The sequence below is a fragment of the Periophthalmus magnuspinnatus genome, chromosome 16, assembly GCF_009829125.3.
Source record: "Periophthalmus magnuspinnatus isolate fPerMag1 chromosome 16, fPerMag1.2.pri, whole genome shotgun sequence".
In the NCBI taxonomy this organism is placed as follows: Eukaryota; Metazoa; Chordata; class Actinopteri; order Gobiiformes; family Gobiidae; genus Periophthalmus; species Periophthalmus magnuspinnatus.
The window spans coordinates 24,719,476-24,738,075 of record NC_047141.1 but is presented as its reverse complement, the minus strand read 5'-3'; the positions used below and the strand labels follow the sequence as shown (position 1 = coordinate 24,738,075).

Below are 18,600 nucleotides of genomic sequence, written 5' to 3'. Positions count from 1 at the left end.
AATATTATGGACTGATGTGATATGTATTTATTCAGGGCATGTTCATTGCTGGACATGACACAGTGAGAGACAGCTCTGATCTAGCCCTGCTGTGGCTGCATGAGTCCTGCAGAGTCTACTCCGACAGACTGGTGGATGACAAAGACCTGCAGCTCTTCCAGAGGCTGCAGACAGAGACTGTACATCAGTGTTTTGAGGTAATGAAATGTGTTTAAATCATTACTGATACTGCCCAACACTGCTTTAAATACAGATTTTAATTTATAGGATTTGGATAAGGCAAAGATGACACAGCAGCCCCTTCTATATTGTCACTTTGCTCAAGTGGATGGAGAATCATCCTACTCCCAAATGAGTGACTGGTCTGTGCTCAGGGTCTTACTCACTGACGCTCTGGAGAACTACAATGAGCTCAACGCTGCAATGGACTTGGTGCTATTTGAAGACGCCATGCAACATGTGTGAGTATTGAAAACCATTTAGACAAGTTCTTCTTGATTAGATTCAGAGTGAAGAAACTCGCATACATAAATCTGTACCAAATGAAAAAAAGTAACACCAAGATATATATAAAGAAATAATACAAGATTGAAACTCTGTTATCTGTAGATGCCGCATAAGTCGTATCCTGGCATCTCCCAGAGCTCATGGTTTACTGGTGGGAGTGGGAGGCAGTGGAAAGCAGAGCCTCACACGCCTTGCAGCTTTCATATCGTCCACAGAAGTTTTCCAAATTACTTTGACTAATGGATATAGTATCCAGGATCTTAAGGTACACTATCACATACAGTATTGCTGTATAATGTAATATAGCACTGAAAATAAAAATACATATCTAAAAATGATTTAATTTGTTTTGTTGTAGATGGACCTTGTGGGTTTGTTCATTAGGACTGGTCTAAAGAACCAAAAAGTGGTTTTGCTCTTGACTGAAGCCCAAATTCCAGATGAAAGATTTTTGGTCATCATCAACGACTTTCTGGCCTCAGGTTTGAAATTATGTCTTTAACAGTGTTCATATTTGTTCTCTTTTGAAATGATCTTTTGAAAGTGTTACGATTGTACAGGAGAGATCCCTGAGCTCTTCACTGAGGAGGAGGCTGAGGGAATAGTATCCGGAGTGAAAGCTGAAGTCCGTGCCTCTGGACTACTAGACAACAAGGAGAATTGCTGGAGGTTTTTTACAGAAAGAGTACAGCAACGACTTAAGGTAAATTTGCAACTCTTGTAATAGCTTTATACTTGATTATGTGTTAAGTAAGGCTTTGAGAAAGAGACTACAATTATTGCTTCTTTTAATTATAAACATTATGTCGCTCTGAATGAGGTGGGGTCCTCAAAACCTAGAGCAAACCACTTGTCAGATCTGTAGTGGCATTTAAAAAAACAGTATCGTACAGTAAAGTATGGTATTCTTCTTCTAGGACCTCAGGCCATTAGTTGAACTGGCCCAATTGATCATAATCAGTACTTTTCATGGCAAATTTGAGTAATCCTTCCAATATAACCTAAATAACATCACATTGCATTGTCATACAGACCTAATAATAATATTTCAAGCCTTATTTAAAGTATGCTAAATGCACCATCTGAATTATCCACTGTATTGATCACTGGTCTGTGACTCTCTGTGTTCTAGGACTTTTGACAGTATATTATTGTATCAACTGTTTGAGATTTCAGTTATGACCAAATTAAGTTCCATTATGTTGTTTTTTTTTTTTTTTTTTTCTATAATTGAGTGGTCCTAGCTAAAAAGGATCACGTCTGCTTGATACTTTTAGGTAGTGCTGTGCTTCTCTCCAGTTGGCAGTGCACTACGTACTAGGGCACGTAGATTTCCCGCCTTATTCCAGTGCACCACCATCGACTGGTTCCACCCTTGGACAGTAGAGGCTCTGCAGTCTGTCAGCCACAGATTCATCCAAGAAATAGAAGGAATTGAGGTTTGGGCCTAATACTGTACTCATGGTTGTGTTCAATGTTATTACTTATGTGTGTTACATCTGTTGTCATCTAACCTTAGTTTCCAACTGATTTGAATGAACACCTTGTAATTACTATGGTGCAGCTGGATTAACTTTTGCGTAGATCCCTCATCATTAGTTGTGCGCTGAGCTACTGACAAATTGCTGAACGCATGCTTGGAGACTCTAAGTGAGTGCAGGCATATCATTGTTTTCCATCTCAACCAGGATCATTTGTGTTAATGGGAGAAGAGTGATTAAGCACATAATGACCCTGCGAGGAAGCACAGCTGTCACAACCAGCAAGTGTCATCACATCTGAGCCATATGTGCCAGACCTAAGCCTCCTGTTCTATATAGATTCATGAAGCTTGTGTTATATTTTATTGGGCATTATTAAAGGTGCAATTACAGTTGTTTTTATTGCTCAATAATACCTACCCATGTCTTTATGGCTTGCATCTCCACCGAGCTGACATGTAACTTGGCCTGGTGGGGTCACATGCCTGTGTCCATGGAAATAGATAGACCATAGTGTGGAAACAGACGGATGGCGGACCCTTCACTTGAAACTTACATAGTGTATATTTAAGCACAGAGCTGAAAAATCCTTTACTTTATTTTAATTAATAATGATTTTCACCTGTCTCCTCTAATAACATTATGAGTTATAGTAAGTTCTGATCCTCATTGTCCAAGCGTTTGTTTTAGTCTATAATTGATTACTATGATGAATAGAGTTGTTCTGTCACTATGCGTCATATTATAAGCACACTTTGCATCCAGTAGAAAAGCAATAGCAGCATGTATGTTGTGTTGAGAAAGTTAGAAAAGCAAAGGCGACTTAATGCAAACAGTGAGCCCCAGCCTTATGACGGTGGCCTAAATACATTATTTTCACAGAGGTTTCAAACCCTAATCATTCCTGCTAGCTGCACTTAAATATCAGATTGAGTAAGTCAGAGCAGCCAAGTAAAACGGCAAAACTTGTAGATGAATTCAAAATTTATGAAGATAATATTTCAGCTCCATCAGGATGGGATGTTAAACTCTACTCAATCCACCTTGCCCCGCTCTCTCCCCCTGCCCCCACCCTCTGCTTATTTTTACAGCCTGCTGTCCAGGAATCCATCAGTCTTTTCATGGCCTACGTTCACACCAGTGTCAAACATGCTAGTGAAAAATACCAACGCAATGAGAAGAGGTACAATTACACCACCCCCAAGAGCTTTCTCCAGCAAATCAGCCTGTACAGAAACCTGCTGGAGAGGAGCCGTGCCCAGCTCCAGGACAAGATGGGACGTCTGGACAGTGGCCTCCAAAAATTGCAAACTACCGCAGCCCAGGTAAAACATTTTACTATGGGATTTATGGCTGCTGATTGTAAAAATCAAAGCAAACACAATACAAATACAAAATCACCATGGGTTGTTATCCTTACGTTGGTAGATAAAAGCATTGATAAATACATTGGGTTGCAAAAAAATCATTCAGTATAAAAAAAAAAAAAAAAAATTTAATTCCATGCCCAAGGATACTATAGACTATGCTTAAGGAGATAACTTGCTGGTAACTCAAGAATACTTTTTCCTATATATTTCTCTCTTTTTTAGGTTGAAGATCTGAAAGCCAAACTGGCTTCTCAGGAGGGCGAGTTGTCTATTAAAAACCAGAACATTGAAGCTCTCATTGCTAAAATTGGTCAACAAACGGAAAAGGTTAGCAGCAAGAGAGAAGCTGCAGATACAGAGGCACAGAAGGTGAGGTATCTTATCACTTTTTTTTTTTTTTTTTTTCATTTAACACGTGTTCTGTTGTGTGCAGGTTGCTGTCATCCAGACTCAGGTGGCAACTAAACAAAAAGATTGTGAAAATGATCTTGCTAAAGCCGAGCCATCACTAGCAGCTGCTACAGCAGCTCTCAACACCCTCAACAAGGTGCCATATCTTGCTAACCAGACCCACTTGAACTCCAGTCGAGTACAGACCTGATGAATGTTTCTGAACTTTAGGTGAATTTGACTGAGATGAAAGCCTTTCCAAACCCTCCGGTGGCAGTGATCAATGTGGCCGCAGCTGTGATGGTGCTGCTAGCTCCTCGCGGTCGAGTGCCAAAGGATCGGAGCTGGAAAGCAGCACGAGCCTTCATGGGCAAGGTTAAGCTGTCACTGTGTCACTCATATCTGCCTGATGAATGCCAATCTAATTCACACAGACCTTGACCCAGACCTGCCCAGTGGCTCAGAATAGATCTATGAATATGCCTAGTCACAAAAAGAGAATCATTAGATTGGTTTGATTCAGTTATATGATATGAATAGTTAATAATACAAATATACATACTGCATTTGTAAATTTATTTTTTCAAATGTTTAAATAACTTCATTTTCAGGTGGATGATTTTCTACAAGCATTGATGTCATACGACAAGGAGAACATTCCAGACACCTGTTTGAGTGTGGTCAAGCAGGAATATCTGAGAAAACCTGGCTTCCACCCGGATATGGTTCGGACCAAGTCCACAGCTGCAGCTGGACTCTGTGCCTGGATCATTAACATTGTTAGATATTATGAGGTTTGGCAGTACACTTTCATAAGTGTTTTTGGGTTGATTAATATACAACGCACGATATTTTAGTTTGATTAACTATCATTATCGTGATTGCAGATTTACTGTGAAGTTATTCCAAAGCGACAAGCATTGGCACAAGCTAATATAGAATTGGAAATGGCTACATCCAAGTTGCTGGCTGTTCAAAAGAAGTTAATGGTAAGTACTTTATAATCACTTACCCACATTTAGTACAAATAAAAATTGTAAAATATGTTTATTTGTTTGCTGTTAGGATCTTGATTCAACTCTCCAGAACCTCACAGAACAGTTCAAAAAGGCAACAGCAGAGAAACTAAGCTGCCAGGAGGAGGTGTCCCGCACCAACCAGACCATACAACTGGCCAACAGACTGGTCAAGGGCCTAGAGGTAAACGTGTGCGTGGCTGACCTGGAACATATAACCTGTTAATCACACACTGAAATGCATGGAAACTCAGTACTAACCAACTACATTTAATCTGGTATGTCCTGGCAACACAAGGTGACAGTTTTCCATACAATTTAACATTGGGTGGTTTTACAGCCTGGCTCAGTATCGTACTGGGGACTTGTGAGACAGGTAGAGAGGGCTGGACCACACAAAATGCATGGCTAAGCAGAGCAACTGGCTTCTGAACAGCATCCAAATAGAGGACAAGAGATGAGCTAACTGCTTTCACAATTAACACTGTATGGTTTAGATTTCACAGCACAGCCGTCAGGTAACAAAATATTTCTGAAGCTTCTGTTCTTAGAAAAACGTCCTGGTATATTTTTCTCGTATATTTCCTTACTCCTTGTTTACCTGCACTATCCATTATCTTTATGGATGCTAATATGGAGTAAACGATGGTCATTTCAGTGGCCATTTTGTAAGTTCGACTTTCTTATTCGTGAGAACAAATGCGGTTTGCATGGAGCAGCTTGGCTTTTAAGCATATCAAGATAAATGTTTTATCTTTATGGCATTGACCTGGAAGTAATAGTGTTGAGACTAATAAATCAGACCGTCTATATTTAATCATTAACTTACCTCAATGCCCCAACAGCTGTTGGAAATTAACAATGTCTAACCCCAGACTGAGTGATATTACAAGCAATCCATAATACATTAGGCTAAAATTATAGTGATTTTTAACTGTCTGGGAATTTATTATGTGACATATTCTAGATCCACAGCCCCTTGTAAGAAAATGCCACGCATGATTTATCACTGTGGGGCTGTCACAGTCATAGTATTGAAGGTTTAAATAGATGGAAAATTGATGGTAAGTAAATACAGGGAAAATTGTAAAAGATATTTTAAAGGAATTGTTTCTGTTGTTTGTTATGATCATGTGCAGCATAATTTTTGAGAGTGCTTTTAGGCTTTAAATGTTTTCTCTGTTACAGTTTTCCTCCTTGCTGAAGTTTGTAACTCTGGTCTTGTTTTTAGTCAGAGAAAGAGCGCTGGTCTCATGCCCTGGTCGAGTATGAGAAGCAGCAGCAGACTCTATGTGGAGATGTCCTCCTCACCACAGCGTTTGTGTCTTACATGGGATATTTCCCTTTGCAATATCGCACTGAGCTTCTCAGTGACAGCTGGATCCCTTTCCTTCAGTCTAAAAAGGTAGTACAACTTTATTTGAGCTTAATGTTTTCTTGAATCAATAATAATGAATAATCACATCGTATTTTTGTAATTGATTGGAAATGTGATTTACTGTATAACCAAGACTTTTACAAGTACATTTAAAGTACTGTTTAAATCAGTTGATATTGTCTGATCTTTTTTTTTTTTTAATCATACTTATGCCAAAATTATTCAACAAACCATTTTTTACAATATACATTTTTCTTATCAAGAAAATAATACATTCAATTTCACCTTCCTTTTAAAACTATCATCCAAGTACATTCCAACTACCCCTAGATAAATGTACCTGCACCCCTGGTTAGGAAAAAATGACCTACCATGTAATATGAAATTTTACACTGAATATTTGTATTACATTAATTTTAACTGTATCAAAACAAAAGCTTTGACATTACCTTGTTTACAGTATACAATATGTTACCCACTTCTATTCTAAAGTAAGTACAGTCAAAGCTCTTACTTCAAATGCCTACAATACAATAGATTCCCTCACCATCTTTTGCTCTTCCCATCAGAGTGACATTAGCGGTGCTTTCTGTTCCAGGTCTCCATTGCCCTGACAGACGGCCTGGACCCGGTCCTCATGCTTACAGATGATGCCACCGTGGCTGCTTGGCATAACCAGGGCCTGCCAAACGATCGGATGTCCATCGAAAACGCTGCCATCCTGACCACCAGTGAGCGTTGGCCACTTCTCATTGACCCTCAGCAGCAGGCCATTAAGTGGATCCAAAACTGGCTTGGGTCAGAGCTAACTGTGGTGCAAATGGGGCAAAGAGGGTGAGATGGGCTTTTTCCTTTTTATACTCTGTAGTTTATGATTTATTACTTATTGCAATGCACTTTTGCTACAGATATAACACCATAACATAGATGTCTGTGTAATCCCTCAGTTGTCCAGATATGATCCATAGTAAAAGCAAAATGTAAAATCCGTCAACCTGACAAAAAGTTGTAGGAGTGAAGACGTTTTGCTGCTCATCCAAGCCACTTCTTCAGTTCTGATACCATAACATCGAATAAGTAATGTAGGCATAGTACTGTAAAAGTAGCACAATTTGTAAAAGTAGAAGAACATTTTCCACAATTTGACCTTTAAGATTTTGACCATGTTACAATGATATTTCTTCATCATTACCTCACTCAAAGTTGTTCGATTGAGTGAACCTGTTTTGTCTTGTGTTCAAGGTCTGAGTGCTGAGAAAATGTGTGTTTTCACCCATTTGCTATCTCATTGTGATTCTTACCCACTGCGCTTCTTTTTCTGTAGGTATCTGAAAGTAATCGAAAAAGCTCTTGCCTGCGGAGAAACTCTACTGATTGAGAACATTACGGAAAAGTTGGACCCAGTCTTAGAGCCATTACTAGGCAGAAACACAATCAAAAAAGGAAGGTTAGTACCAAACAATGATTTATACTGAATTCCACAAAATCGTTCTGTAACATATTTTGTGTAAAAGTATTGTCACAGGGATTCATTTCACCATGCACAGCTTAAACCCATCCAGAAGAATTACAACTTGAGAGAAGGCTGAAAATGTTTTTGGAGGTCTAAACTACAGGGTTAAAAAAATGTCTATAAACAAACAGGATATTTTGTTGTCTGCAGAGAACATTCTGTATTACTTAATTGCTGCCACTGATAATTGCAACTACTCAAATTGCTATTTCATGTGTACTTGAGCATCCCTAAAATGTTACCCATTGTATTTCTGAGATAAGCTATTAACAAAAATGAACACATCATGCTGAATTGCTAAAGAGCCTTATTCGGATCATTATACTGTACACAGGCCACTCTGCATTTCAGATGTCTAAACAAAACCTTTTCAAATCACTACTCGCTTTCTCCCTGTTGAAACCAAATAGTCAATATGCCTCTCCACATGTGTCAGTGGTACGAGACAATAGAATCAGATTTGCCAGATGGTTGAATCTCAGTGAGCTCGAAAATGCCACTAAGAGAAGACTGAATGCATTCTCATGGCCGCTCTTCAGATTATAAATGAATTGGCAGCACATGCTCTGAATCCCAGAGGGCAGCATATTGATTGGCCCCTCAACATTGGTGATAGATGTATATTTGTGTGTTCATATTGTTTAGGTGTGATGAATATTGAACAGCTGGGCCAGTGTAAAGGCTGGACTGGGACCAGTCATGGTTATGTATAAGAAAATTGGCATGCTGCACACAATATTCAGTGATTCAGTGCTTTTTATATATACATACATTACTACAATAATCTTTCTGGAAGCAAAATAACAGATCACTTAGTATGGAACATGTCTGGCACGTTCACAGACTAAACTAAATATTAATCTACAGAAGCGGCAAGTAGCTAATATTTGTAGGAAATTGAAATGACCATGTATTGATATTGTTCTTTTGAAAAATGCTTACATCTTTCTCGATCTATATGCGCCGCTATGGATATTGTTCATTGAGCGTCTTTCCCAAGTCCTGTCCATCCAGACGCAACTATTCATCTCGGCAAATCTGATTATAAGTTTATCCCCTGCAAATGACCCACGCACTTGTTTCTGTCGATGATTAATAAAATGTGCTGCGGCGGCCATGATGGATCTGGTGGGCTTCTACAGCTGAAGTTCATTAATAATTGGAATGTTGTAGAGTGTGAAGTAATGAATACTAATTATTCCTTTCATCGCTGACGGAAGACTACAAGCCAATCCATCAGCGCGGACTTTAATTTGGTGGAGTAATGGTTCTATCAATAGTACATTAATTCTGGCTTGTGAAGATATAGAGTTGATCTGCGCCTTGGCCACGAGGAACCTGAGTTGTAAAATTGGGGCCTTTGCCTGACATCCTGGGGGGTAATTAGAGGAAAATGAAAAGCCACCGGGTTCGTCATGCTAGTACTCCTAATTGAATTGAAATGCAAGGACAGATAAGTATTGGCTGCTGTAGCAATAATATCAGCATTATCTGACTGCACACTGACTTAACAATTACAATAGCATGATTTTTAGAATGAAGAAGACTGTTGCCTTAAATGTGTTCTGAATCAAAATAATAATAATAAAGAAATACATTTTCGGTAAACTTTTTTTGGTGTCGGTTAATTGACAGATAAAAGGACGAGATACAGTTGAAGTATGGGAAGGATGTATAACAGAACTGTATTATAAAGATTTACAGCCTTTATATTACCAGCTGAAGAGAGTCCAACTACTTTATCACAGTATATGATATTTATTCTATTTTGTCTATATTTTATTTCTGGACTCACTTATATTACAAGCTTATGTTCCAGGTACATTCAAATTGGAGGCAAAGAATGCGAGTACAACAGTAGGTTTCGACTCATTATGCACACCAAGATGTCCAATCCTCACTTCCCCCCGGAGCTTCAGGCCCAGGCGGCCCTGATCAACTTCACAGTCACTCCTGTGGGGCTGGAGGAGCAGCTCCTCGGGCAGGTCGTGTCACGGGAAAGACCTGAACTTGAAACTCTAAAGGTAAATGAAAAATCAATTGTGGAGAATTGAAAACAGCAAGGTAACTATTTTAAATTACATTGTGGCTCTTACTTTAGTTGGAGCTAACCATGCAGCAGAATCACTTCAAAATTGAGCTCAAGAGGCTGGAAGATGACCTGTTGACTCGTCTGTCCGCGGCCGAGGGCAATTTTCTGGGTGATATTTCTTTGGTCGAGCAACTTGAAAACACCAAGACCACCGCAGCCCTCATTCAGTATAAGGTGAGTTACTTAAATGGTGGGAAGCTTTTTAGTTGTGTGAATATACAAGTATTTAAATACATGCTAAAAATGCATTGTACTGCTCCAGCAATTACTCTTGCTATGTACTACTTTGTAATGAGAGTTATTTGGTGCATGCCTGGGTGCTTAAGAGCTCATTTTGTGCAACTGGAACACACAGGTGGTGGAGGCCAGAGAGAACGAGACAAAGATCAACGAGGCCCGAGAGCTCTACCGCCCCGCAGCTGAGAGAGCGTCACTTCTCTTCTTTATCATAAATGACCTCAGCAAGATTAACCCTATGTACCAATTTTCACTCAAGGTAACATGTTTGCCTCTGGAACTTTGGAAGCCATTAGTAATGAGCATGCTACTACTGGAAACTCTAAATGTACTTCACCTCAGTCCATCCCAGGGAAGCTTGCAGTAGTAGCTTAACAGATATATACAGTCTTCATAAAAGTACTGAATGAAGGAATTTGTCCTATATGGTGCTTTTCCAAACACTCAAAGTACAATTTTGCTTATGATTCATTCACTCTTTGGTCGTAAGCTACTACAAGATTCCCTGAGGTGGACTGTGTGAAATGAGGCTGCAGATCAGCCCACCCTTTCTATATATACAGTTATCAGTAAAACTAAAAAAAACAATTTGCACATGCTAAGTAATGTACAAATGTTGTTCATAATTTTATAAAACTGAATACATAAAGTAACAGTTGAAATCTCTTTTTTTTCTTCTTTTTTTTCACAATAAACTATGCATATTTGTTCAAATACTAAAATTCCTTTTGAATCAAGCCATATGAACAAATTGTTTATGCTCTGTCAGTAGACCGTAGTCATGTACTCCTAACCAAAGCATTCCTCCTTTTGGATCTTTTCCAGACTTTTAACTCAGCATTTAACAAAGCAATGGAGCGTGCAGAGTGGGATGAGGATGTGCGCATAAGAGTGCACACCCTCGCAGAAGCCATCACCTACTCTGTATTCCTGTACACCAGCCAGGGCCTGTTTGAGAGAGACAAGCTAACCTTCTTGTCACACATTACTTTCCAGGTAAGGCGTTTGGGGCCTCCTCTAAGGTGTGGTCCTCTGTCATCCTCATCCATCACTGCACTTTTCTGCCCCACATTAACATCAATTAATGGCAATCAGAACGAGCATACGCTGCTATTGATTATCTCTCACAAGACGCGTCATGGTGGCTGTTCAGACAGTTGGTTCTGACAAGGGGGTTGGTTCTGATGGGTCAATGCAATATTTTGTCATTGGGCTTTGTCTTGGAATTAACTAGGTTTGATGGATGCCATTGAGGACATGTCTAGGAAAAATGCAGCTGCTAGAGATTGGAATTGTGGTAGTTTTTGGTTTGAAAACTTGTGTATGAGTAAACTGATCCAAAATGTCAACATTTAATATAAAATATAATATATATTTGGATTATATTTATTTATTTTCATTTTTTACAAAAAGCACAATACATTATACAAGAGAATGTGATGGATGGTTACCAAACACCTTTCATTTCAACATCTTATCTTACCATCCTAATCAACTTCCTATATATATATATATATATTTTTTTTTTTTTTTCTTTAGATTCTCCTTAAACAAGACAAACTTAATATCCAAGAGCTGGATTTCTTGCTCCAATTCCCTGTGGAGCCTAGTAAAGTTTGCCCTGTGTCATTCCTCTCACCACACACATGGGGAGCTATTAAGGTATGTCATTTTAGACTAAATAATAAAATGTTGTTAAGCACAAGTGTTTTTATGCTTCATGTTGTTTGCTTATAGGCAGTCTCTTCCTTGGATCACTTGACTGGTCTAGACAGAGACTTTGAGACCTCACCAAAACACTGGAGGAAAATAGTTGAGTCCTGTTGTCCCGAGAAAGAACGGCTTCCTCACGACTGGAAGAACAAAACCTCACTTCAGAAACTCATTATTCTGAGGGCTCTGCGTCCTGATCGAATCACCTACGCTCTCAAGTAATGCACTAGAAATATGTTTTACTTTTACTACAACGAGTCTACTTATCATACTATATTATTAAGAGTACAAAATGACCTCTCACAGGAACTTTGTTGAGGAAAACTTGGGTACCAAATACGTTGAGCCTGCAACAGTTGAATTTGAAAAACTATATGAAGACAGCAACCCCTGTAACCCTCTCTTTTTTATTCTTTCTCCTGGAGTGGATCCACTAAAGGATTTAGAGAAACTAGGTACTTATTGCATGTAACAGCTTCATATTTTTTGTGTTTCATGTTATGGATTCATTTGAACTTTTTCCTATTTTTCAGGATTAAAATTGGGCTTTTCTATTGACCAAGATACCTTACATAATGTGTCTTTGGGTCAGGGACAGGAGGAGATTGCTGAGAGGGTGTTGAAAAGCGCCTCTCAGTTGGGACACTGGGTCATTCTGCAGGTATGGAGTATTCTGGTTTAGTCAAAGGTTATTGCTACTCTCATGCCAGCCACTCTAATGGTATTGTCTCACATTTGGAGCTGGGGAAATGAACTCAATTTGGTTCAATAAAATCATAATTGGCTGAACTAACTCTCTAATCATTTCATCTAATAGAGAATCATCCAGTTGAGGAATTCAAGGGGGCTTTCCTTTGTGCAGCCAGCTTATATGGAGAAAATTAAGACATATTGTAAAATTTTTGTGAATGAAAATCATCTTCTGAGAATGTTTTAAGTCCAAAATTTCAAACTTTCTTCTATTACAAGCCCTGAAATTGTTCATATACAATTAATTTGCCATGAAGGTCTTTGAGAGGAATTGTTGTGATGTGATTAGTGAGCTGTTTCTGTTAGTACTGCACTGTTTTACGCTTATCTTAGATTTGGTCATATCTGATGGAAAAATGTGTGAATCACTGTCTAAATATGAATATTTATTTTATTTTTGGCCATCTTAGAATGTCCATCTAGTTGCGAGCTGGCTTCCCTCACTGGAGGCTCTTCTGGAGACCACTGGCAAAAATAGTCACCCAAACTTCAGAGTGTTTATGATGGGTGAACCAGCCCAGAGCCCTGAGTATCATGTCATCCCCAGAGGAATATTAGAAAACTCAATTAAAATCACCAATGAGCCACCCACTGGTATGAATGCAAGTCTCCACGCTGCACTCAACAACTTCAGTCAAGTAAGTTTAATTTCATCAACATCTGAAAAATGTTTTGTCCTGGTTTGATCCCAGTTTAGTTCTGATGTAAGCTTAGTTTGGTGTTGTCCAGGTTTTGTGCCAGAGCCCAATTTCTTTCCATTTTTGATGTGGTGTGTATAGGCGCGTATTTATCACATTATGACAATTAAAAAGTTGTATGTACACACATCACGGGAGCCTGCCTCTCTTACGGGCACAAAAATCAGATCATCATGACATAAATTCTTCGTTATTTGAGAAACGATATGGGTTAAATAGGTTAAGGTTAGGATTCAGGTTAAAGCAAGTTGTAACTATGGTTAACATCAGGATCTGTCTCCAGGAAATTCTTGTAAGTCAGTGCAATGTCCCCAAGAAGCATGGCAAATGCAAGTGTGAATGCAGACTAAATATTGTGCCTATGTTTTGTTTTTTTAGGATACGCTGGACATGTGCTCCCGGGAACAGGAGTTCAACCTGATGCTCTTCTCCCTTTGTTTCTTTCACGCCAGTTTAATCGAACGCTGCAAATTTGGTGCACAAGGTTGGAATCACAAGTATCCCTTCAGCACCGGAGACCTCACCATCTCAAGCAGTGTTTTATACAACTACCTAGAAGCCAATACAAAAGTACTCTTTTCTATTTCTGTTTTTTTTTTTTTTTTACTTATTTAAAGGTGTAACTTTTCTGGTGGAGGGTCTTAAACTCATCTCTTTTTCATGTTATTTTGTAATTCAAAAACACCTTGCAAAACATAAATTCTTACAGTGAGCAGGGTGGCCCGTCCACATATTTGACCTTAACGTGACCTTGTCATATCACCTGCTTTTCTACATGGAGATAGATAATCTAATGCCATACTGTGGAATATTCCAGGCAAACAATAATTTCTTCATACAGACAAGCATTTGACGTACTTTCCTCCAGAAAAAGTTACATAGTCCACCTTTAAATATATCTATTGTATTTGTTATTTTAAAAGCATGATATTAATCTAATTACATAGCCTACATGCTATTGTTATACACTCATTTGTTACTCCCTATTTTAACACATGAGCTTCATATTTTCCTCCTGGCATGGAAATGAAACCTATAATTTAGCTTTATTTCAGCAAGACAAAAAAATCTATTTTTGGTTGATGCAGCTCTCAGAACTTGTAATGATTTCTCTTAGAACTCATATTACTCCGGTCACAACCAATTATGTCTCCTAGGTGTTCTGCCCTCCAAAAAACGAATGTCCTTCATTATGTTAACCAAACAGTAACCTGTATGTGCGTATACAGAGGATTCATTAGGAGGGCAATGAAGCGTTCTCCTAAATGTAATTACATGCAGCCAATGTGACAGTTCACAACGCTACATAAGTGATCACTGCAATTAGAGCTGATGAACGAAGCAATTTGCAAAACAATACAGGTACAAATGATTGTGAACCTCCAGCTTTTGTCATTTGTTATGAATCACAGGTTCCTTTCATCCTCCTTCACCCTCACGGATCATAGTCTCCGAGTGAGGAAGAGACGCTCCATCAGGAATTACTCCAATGTGTGGTTTTCATGTGGTAGAGATTATTGTTACGGCAGAAAATAATAAAGAATTGTGTAGATGGATTTTAAAATGACAAAGCCTTATTATAGACTAAAGGTTGTTGATGCCACCATGCCAAAGTAATAATGTAGATTCATATGCATACTTTCTATTTATTTTATTCCATTGATTTTATCTTTAAATTTAATTGTAGTCCATGCAGGTGCCATGGGAGGACCTGTGCTACCTTTTTGGAGAAATCATGTATGGAGGTCACATCACTGACGACTGGGACAGAAGAGTTTGCCGTACCTATCTACAAGAACTGATGAATCCAAAAATGGTCAGCCAATGTTCACTACTAAATATTAACTTAAAAATTGTAAAAAAAAAAAAAAATAATAATTAAAAATTAAAATAAAAAAAAAATCCATAAATATGCTATAAAAGTTAGCATAAAGAATCGTATACATTACTTAGAGTAATCAACTGCAGTTCTATTGCATATGGCTTGAAGTCCTCAAGGTAAAGACTGCCCTCTGGAGATGTAAATATACATTGCATTGTACATAGGTAAGTTAAGTGGCGGATCGGCATCAAATTAACTAACAATGAACTTATATTAGTGACACAGAAACTAAAATAATGTTATCTGCAACAAAGGCATCATACAGTTGCATGTAATAAAGACAATGGAACTGTAATTAAATATTTTCATTATTATAAACATTTATATTTCTAGTTTGAAGGTGAGCTGCTTCTCTGCCCTGGTTTCCCGTCCCCACCGATTATGGACTATAGCGGTTACCATAGTTACATTGATGAACATCTTCCTTGTGAAAACCCCACTCTATACGGACTCCATCCCAACGCAGAGCTGGAGTGTCTCACCGTCACCTCGGACCACCTGCTCAGGACCCTGTTTGAGCTCCAACCCCACAACTCCACTAGAGGGGAGGGGGCGGCCCAGAGCTCAGAGGACAAGGTGGAGATGCAGGGATTACCGCTGTCACATGAAATAGCTCTGAATTCAAGCGACTATATTACTAACCTAACATTGTTGACAGGTGAAGTCAGTTATTGAAGATATTATTGACAGACTGCCTGACGAGTATAACATGGCCGAGATCATGTCCAAGACAGCTGAGAGGACACCATATGTGTTAGTCTGTCTTCAAGAATGTGAGCGCATGAACCATCTGATAGCAGAAATGCATAGGTCACTGAATGAGCTGGAGCTTGGGTTGAAGGTACTGATCATTACAAAATATTTATTTTTTGTATCACATATCCTTCATATGAATTATGTTTGTTCAAAGGGAGAGTTGACCATCTCATCCAGTATGGAAACTCTGCAGTCAGCTTTGTTCAGTGATGTGGTTCCTGACTCATGGGCCAGACTGTCTTACCCGTCCACCAAAACTCTGGCACATTGGTAACTGCTAATTTTTCTCAGTGAAATACACTTTTATTACACATGTCACGCTAAACTCTTCTATATGAGCTTTACTCCAGAAAATATATATGTGGGGTAATATAATTTATAATGAAATAAATATTTTATTATATTGTGTTATATTACATTTTATTATATAATTATTTCCTTGGGTAAATGTTCAGGGACTGAATACATGAAACTTTGACTATGATCATAGATGTAAAAGATTTGGCTGAGTCATTCTAAAATATTGATTCCCATTTTACAGGTTTAATGATGTGTTGTTGAGTTGTCAAGAGCTCGACAGCTGGACTCAGGACTTTGTTCTTCCTGCAGTTGTTTGGCTGTCAGGGCTCTTCAACCCTCAGTCCTTCCTCACAGGTGAACTCTTACATTAAATTAATGCCAAACGTTACTGGAGTTCTATCTATATTAACCATCAGTATCTGCTGTAGCTGTGCTCCAGAGCATTGCTCGCAAGAACGAGTGGCCTCTGGACCGGATGTGTCTGACTGTAGATGTGACAAAGAAGACAAAAGATGACTTTGGACATCCTCCTCGAGAGGGAGCTTACATCCACGGGTTCTTCATGGAAGGTCAGACAGGTCTATATAATATAGTTTGTATAATATGTTAGTGTTTACAGTTGTTTAAGGTGTTGCAAACATACACATGTACTCTATGTAATTGTGTGTGTTTGCTTCTTGAAATCCTCTCACAGTGTCAGATCCTTACAGCAGCATGTCCTGTCTTTCAGGTGCTCGCTGGGACTGTCAGTCCGGAGTCATTTCTGAGGCCATTCTGAGGGATCTGACCCCTGCCATGCCTGTGGTCTATGTGAGAGCAGTGCCGTCAGAGGAGCTGGAGCTCAAGAACACATATGAGTGTCCAGTGTATCGCACTAAACAGAGAGGTGGCACACATGTGTGGACTCTGCACCTTAAAACTAAACAGTCTCCTGCCAAGTGGATTATAGCTGGAGTGGCTCTGCTGCTGTCTGTCTGAGGGAGAGACAGTGAGTGTAAAGTATTACAAGTATTATAATTCAGTATTTTAGTGTCTCACCAAAATAACCAGATCATGTATTTTATATAATTATGCAGTTTTTATTTGTACAAAATTATGTAGTACTATAGTTCTACTATAGTACTACTATATTAGAACTATAGTACTTCTATAGTTCTGTACATTTGTTGAAGATTTAGAGATTAAGCAAATAAAGAAAGCCATGTTTAACCAGTGCCAAACCTGTTGGGTCTGCGTGTGACACTGCTCAAGTGCTCTCTGGAGAGGGCCGAGTCTGGCTGTGATTTGTCGAGAGCTTATGTCTCCATTTTAGGCCATGTAATTCTGGATAGGGAGCATATTTTATTGGAAGGTCAAGATTAAAAAAGCACTGTGGCTGCCCTCTACTAACTGAATGATACACAATGCTGTCTGGAGGGCTCCCGGACAGAATTCCCAGGAGATGATGTGCATGGTCGCTATTGACTTTTAAATGAGGTGCATTTGACATTGACCTTTTGTACGGCAGAGCCAGAATACTAACAGACTAGTGTAATTCATTCATCCAGGCCTGATGAAGAGACCTATTCAAAGGCACAGATAGCCTTCTATGAGAAACTCTTTAGATTACCCATCCTTTATCTCTGTGAACTATCAGTGCTGGATTTTTTTATATGGTCTAAATAATGCAGCTAACTTTAAAAGGAGCAGTACCATTAGTAGCTGTTGTCTTTTGAACAGATCATGAGAATCCTGGGTCAAAAGTTTACCTTATGCACCATGTATATTTATTAATTTTCTATTAAATCACCTACATGACAAAGGTGCCTGTGTATGTCACTGTAGCCTTAAAGTCAAGGCTGCCTTTATCATTCTGAGAGACCTATGATCAAAATGATAGCACACATTTGATAAGAGACATTATGCACTGTCCGGGAATATACACAACAATATTCTTTATCCAGACAATGTTGATAGAGAGATAAATTACACGCACATTATGTCTTTGGTGAAAATCAGCAGTGTTATCTTACCAAACAGGATTTTCTCTACTCTAATAACCGCTGTGCTGCTCTTAATTTTCCCCGACAGACGTGTGGAGGACAGAGGATTGATTGGGTGTATTGTATTGCATGAAGAAAATGAAGAAGCAGCCTTCCTGTACTCTGTTCGTGTGCCCTCTCTCTTCCTCTCATTAGCGCACCACAGCAGCTAGCCACTAATTTGGTGACAGGGAAATGATACAGTGCCGCTGGTGTTTGGGAGGAAATGGCAGGGTACAAGGCCCAGAGCAGCAGGGGTCGTGCCACAGATAGTCATGTTAAAGGCCAGGCAGGACACCTGGCTGTGAGCAGGAGAAGGCATCTGGGTCACACCAAGTTCAACATGGCAACTTGCACACAACTACATTTGAGTTTAAACTCTGAATTCTCTGGATTTTCAGTTTATTGATTTTAAAAGCTTAATCTTGGCATCAGCAAATATTGGTTATCAGCCACAATAGCTAGACAAATATCGGATTTTGTATCATCTAAAAAA

General features: G+C 39.0%; 1 protein-coding gene across 2 annotated transcripts in view; it reads left to right on the top strand.

Annotated features, from left to right (window-relative positions):
• Window positions 1-17,097, top strand: part of LOC117383661 (dynein axonemal heavy chain 11) — a 35,002-nt gene extending 17,905 nt beyond the window's left edge. For both annotated transcript variants that reach the window (XM_055227648.1, XM_033980858.2), the window contains exons 50-82: window positions 36-197; window positions 268-461; window positions 610-772; window positions 866-989; window positions 1,068-1,210; window positions 1,785-1,946; window positions 3,080-3,313; window positions 3,581-3,727; window positions 3,792-3,905; window positions 3,980-4,123; window positions 4,360-4,542; window positions 4,636-4,737; window positions 4,814-4,948; window positions 5,996-6,169; window positions 6,741-6,976; window positions 7,467-7,589; window positions 9,475-9,679; window positions 9,757-9,921; window positions 10,103-10,243; window positions 10,810-10,980; window positions 11,524-11,646; window positions 11,722-11,915; window positions 12,004-12,152; window positions 12,231-12,358; window positions 12,858-13,085; window positions 13,524-13,715; window positions 14,842-14,961; window positions 15,361-15,603; window positions 15,686-15,868; window positions 15,938-16,053; window positions 16,325-16,437; window positions 16,512-16,652; window positions 16,814-17,097. In XM_055227648.1, coding sequence (XP_055083623.1) covers window positions 36-197; window positions 268-461; window positions 610-772; window positions 866-989; window positions 1,068-1,210; window positions 1,785-1,946; window positions 3,080-3,313; window positions 3,581-3,727; window positions 3,792-3,905; window positions 3,980-4,123; window positions 4,360-4,542; window positions 4,636-4,737; window positions 4,814-4,948; window positions 5,996-6,169; window positions 6,741-6,976; window positions 7,467-7,589; window positions 9,475-9,679; window positions 9,757-9,921; window positions 10,103-10,243; window positions 10,810-10,980; window positions 11,524-11,646; window positions 11,722-11,915; window positions 12,004-12,152; window positions 12,231-12,358; window positions 12,858-13,085; window positions 13,524-13,715; window positions 14,842-14,961; window positions 15,361-15,603; window positions 15,686-15,868; window positions 15,938-16,053; window positions 16,325-16,437; window positions 16,512-16,652; window positions 16,814-17,061 — 5,400 coding nt within the window. In that variant the 3' untranslated portion in view covers window positions 17,062-17,097. The remainder of the gene's footprint in view (window positions 1-35; window positions 198-267; window positions 462-609; window positions 773-865; window positions 990-1,067; window positions 1,211-1,784; window positions 1,947-3,079; window positions 3,314-3,580; window positions 3,728-3,791; window positions 3,906-3,979; window positions 4,124-4,359; window positions 4,543-4,635; window positions 4,738-4,813; window positions 4,949-5,995; window positions 6,170-6,740; window positions 6,977-7,466; window positions 7,590-9,474; window positions 9,680-9,756; window positions 9,922-10,102; window positions 10,244-10,809; window positions 10,981-11,523; window positions 11,647-11,721; window positions 11,916-12,003; window positions 12,153-12,230; window positions 12,359-12,857; window positions 13,086-13,523; window positions 13,716-14,841; window positions 14,962-15,360; window positions 15,604-15,685; window positions 15,869-15,937; window positions 16,054-16,324; window positions 16,438-16,511; window positions 16,653-16,813) is intronic.
• Window positions 17,098-18,600: the final 1,503 nt, after the last annotated feature.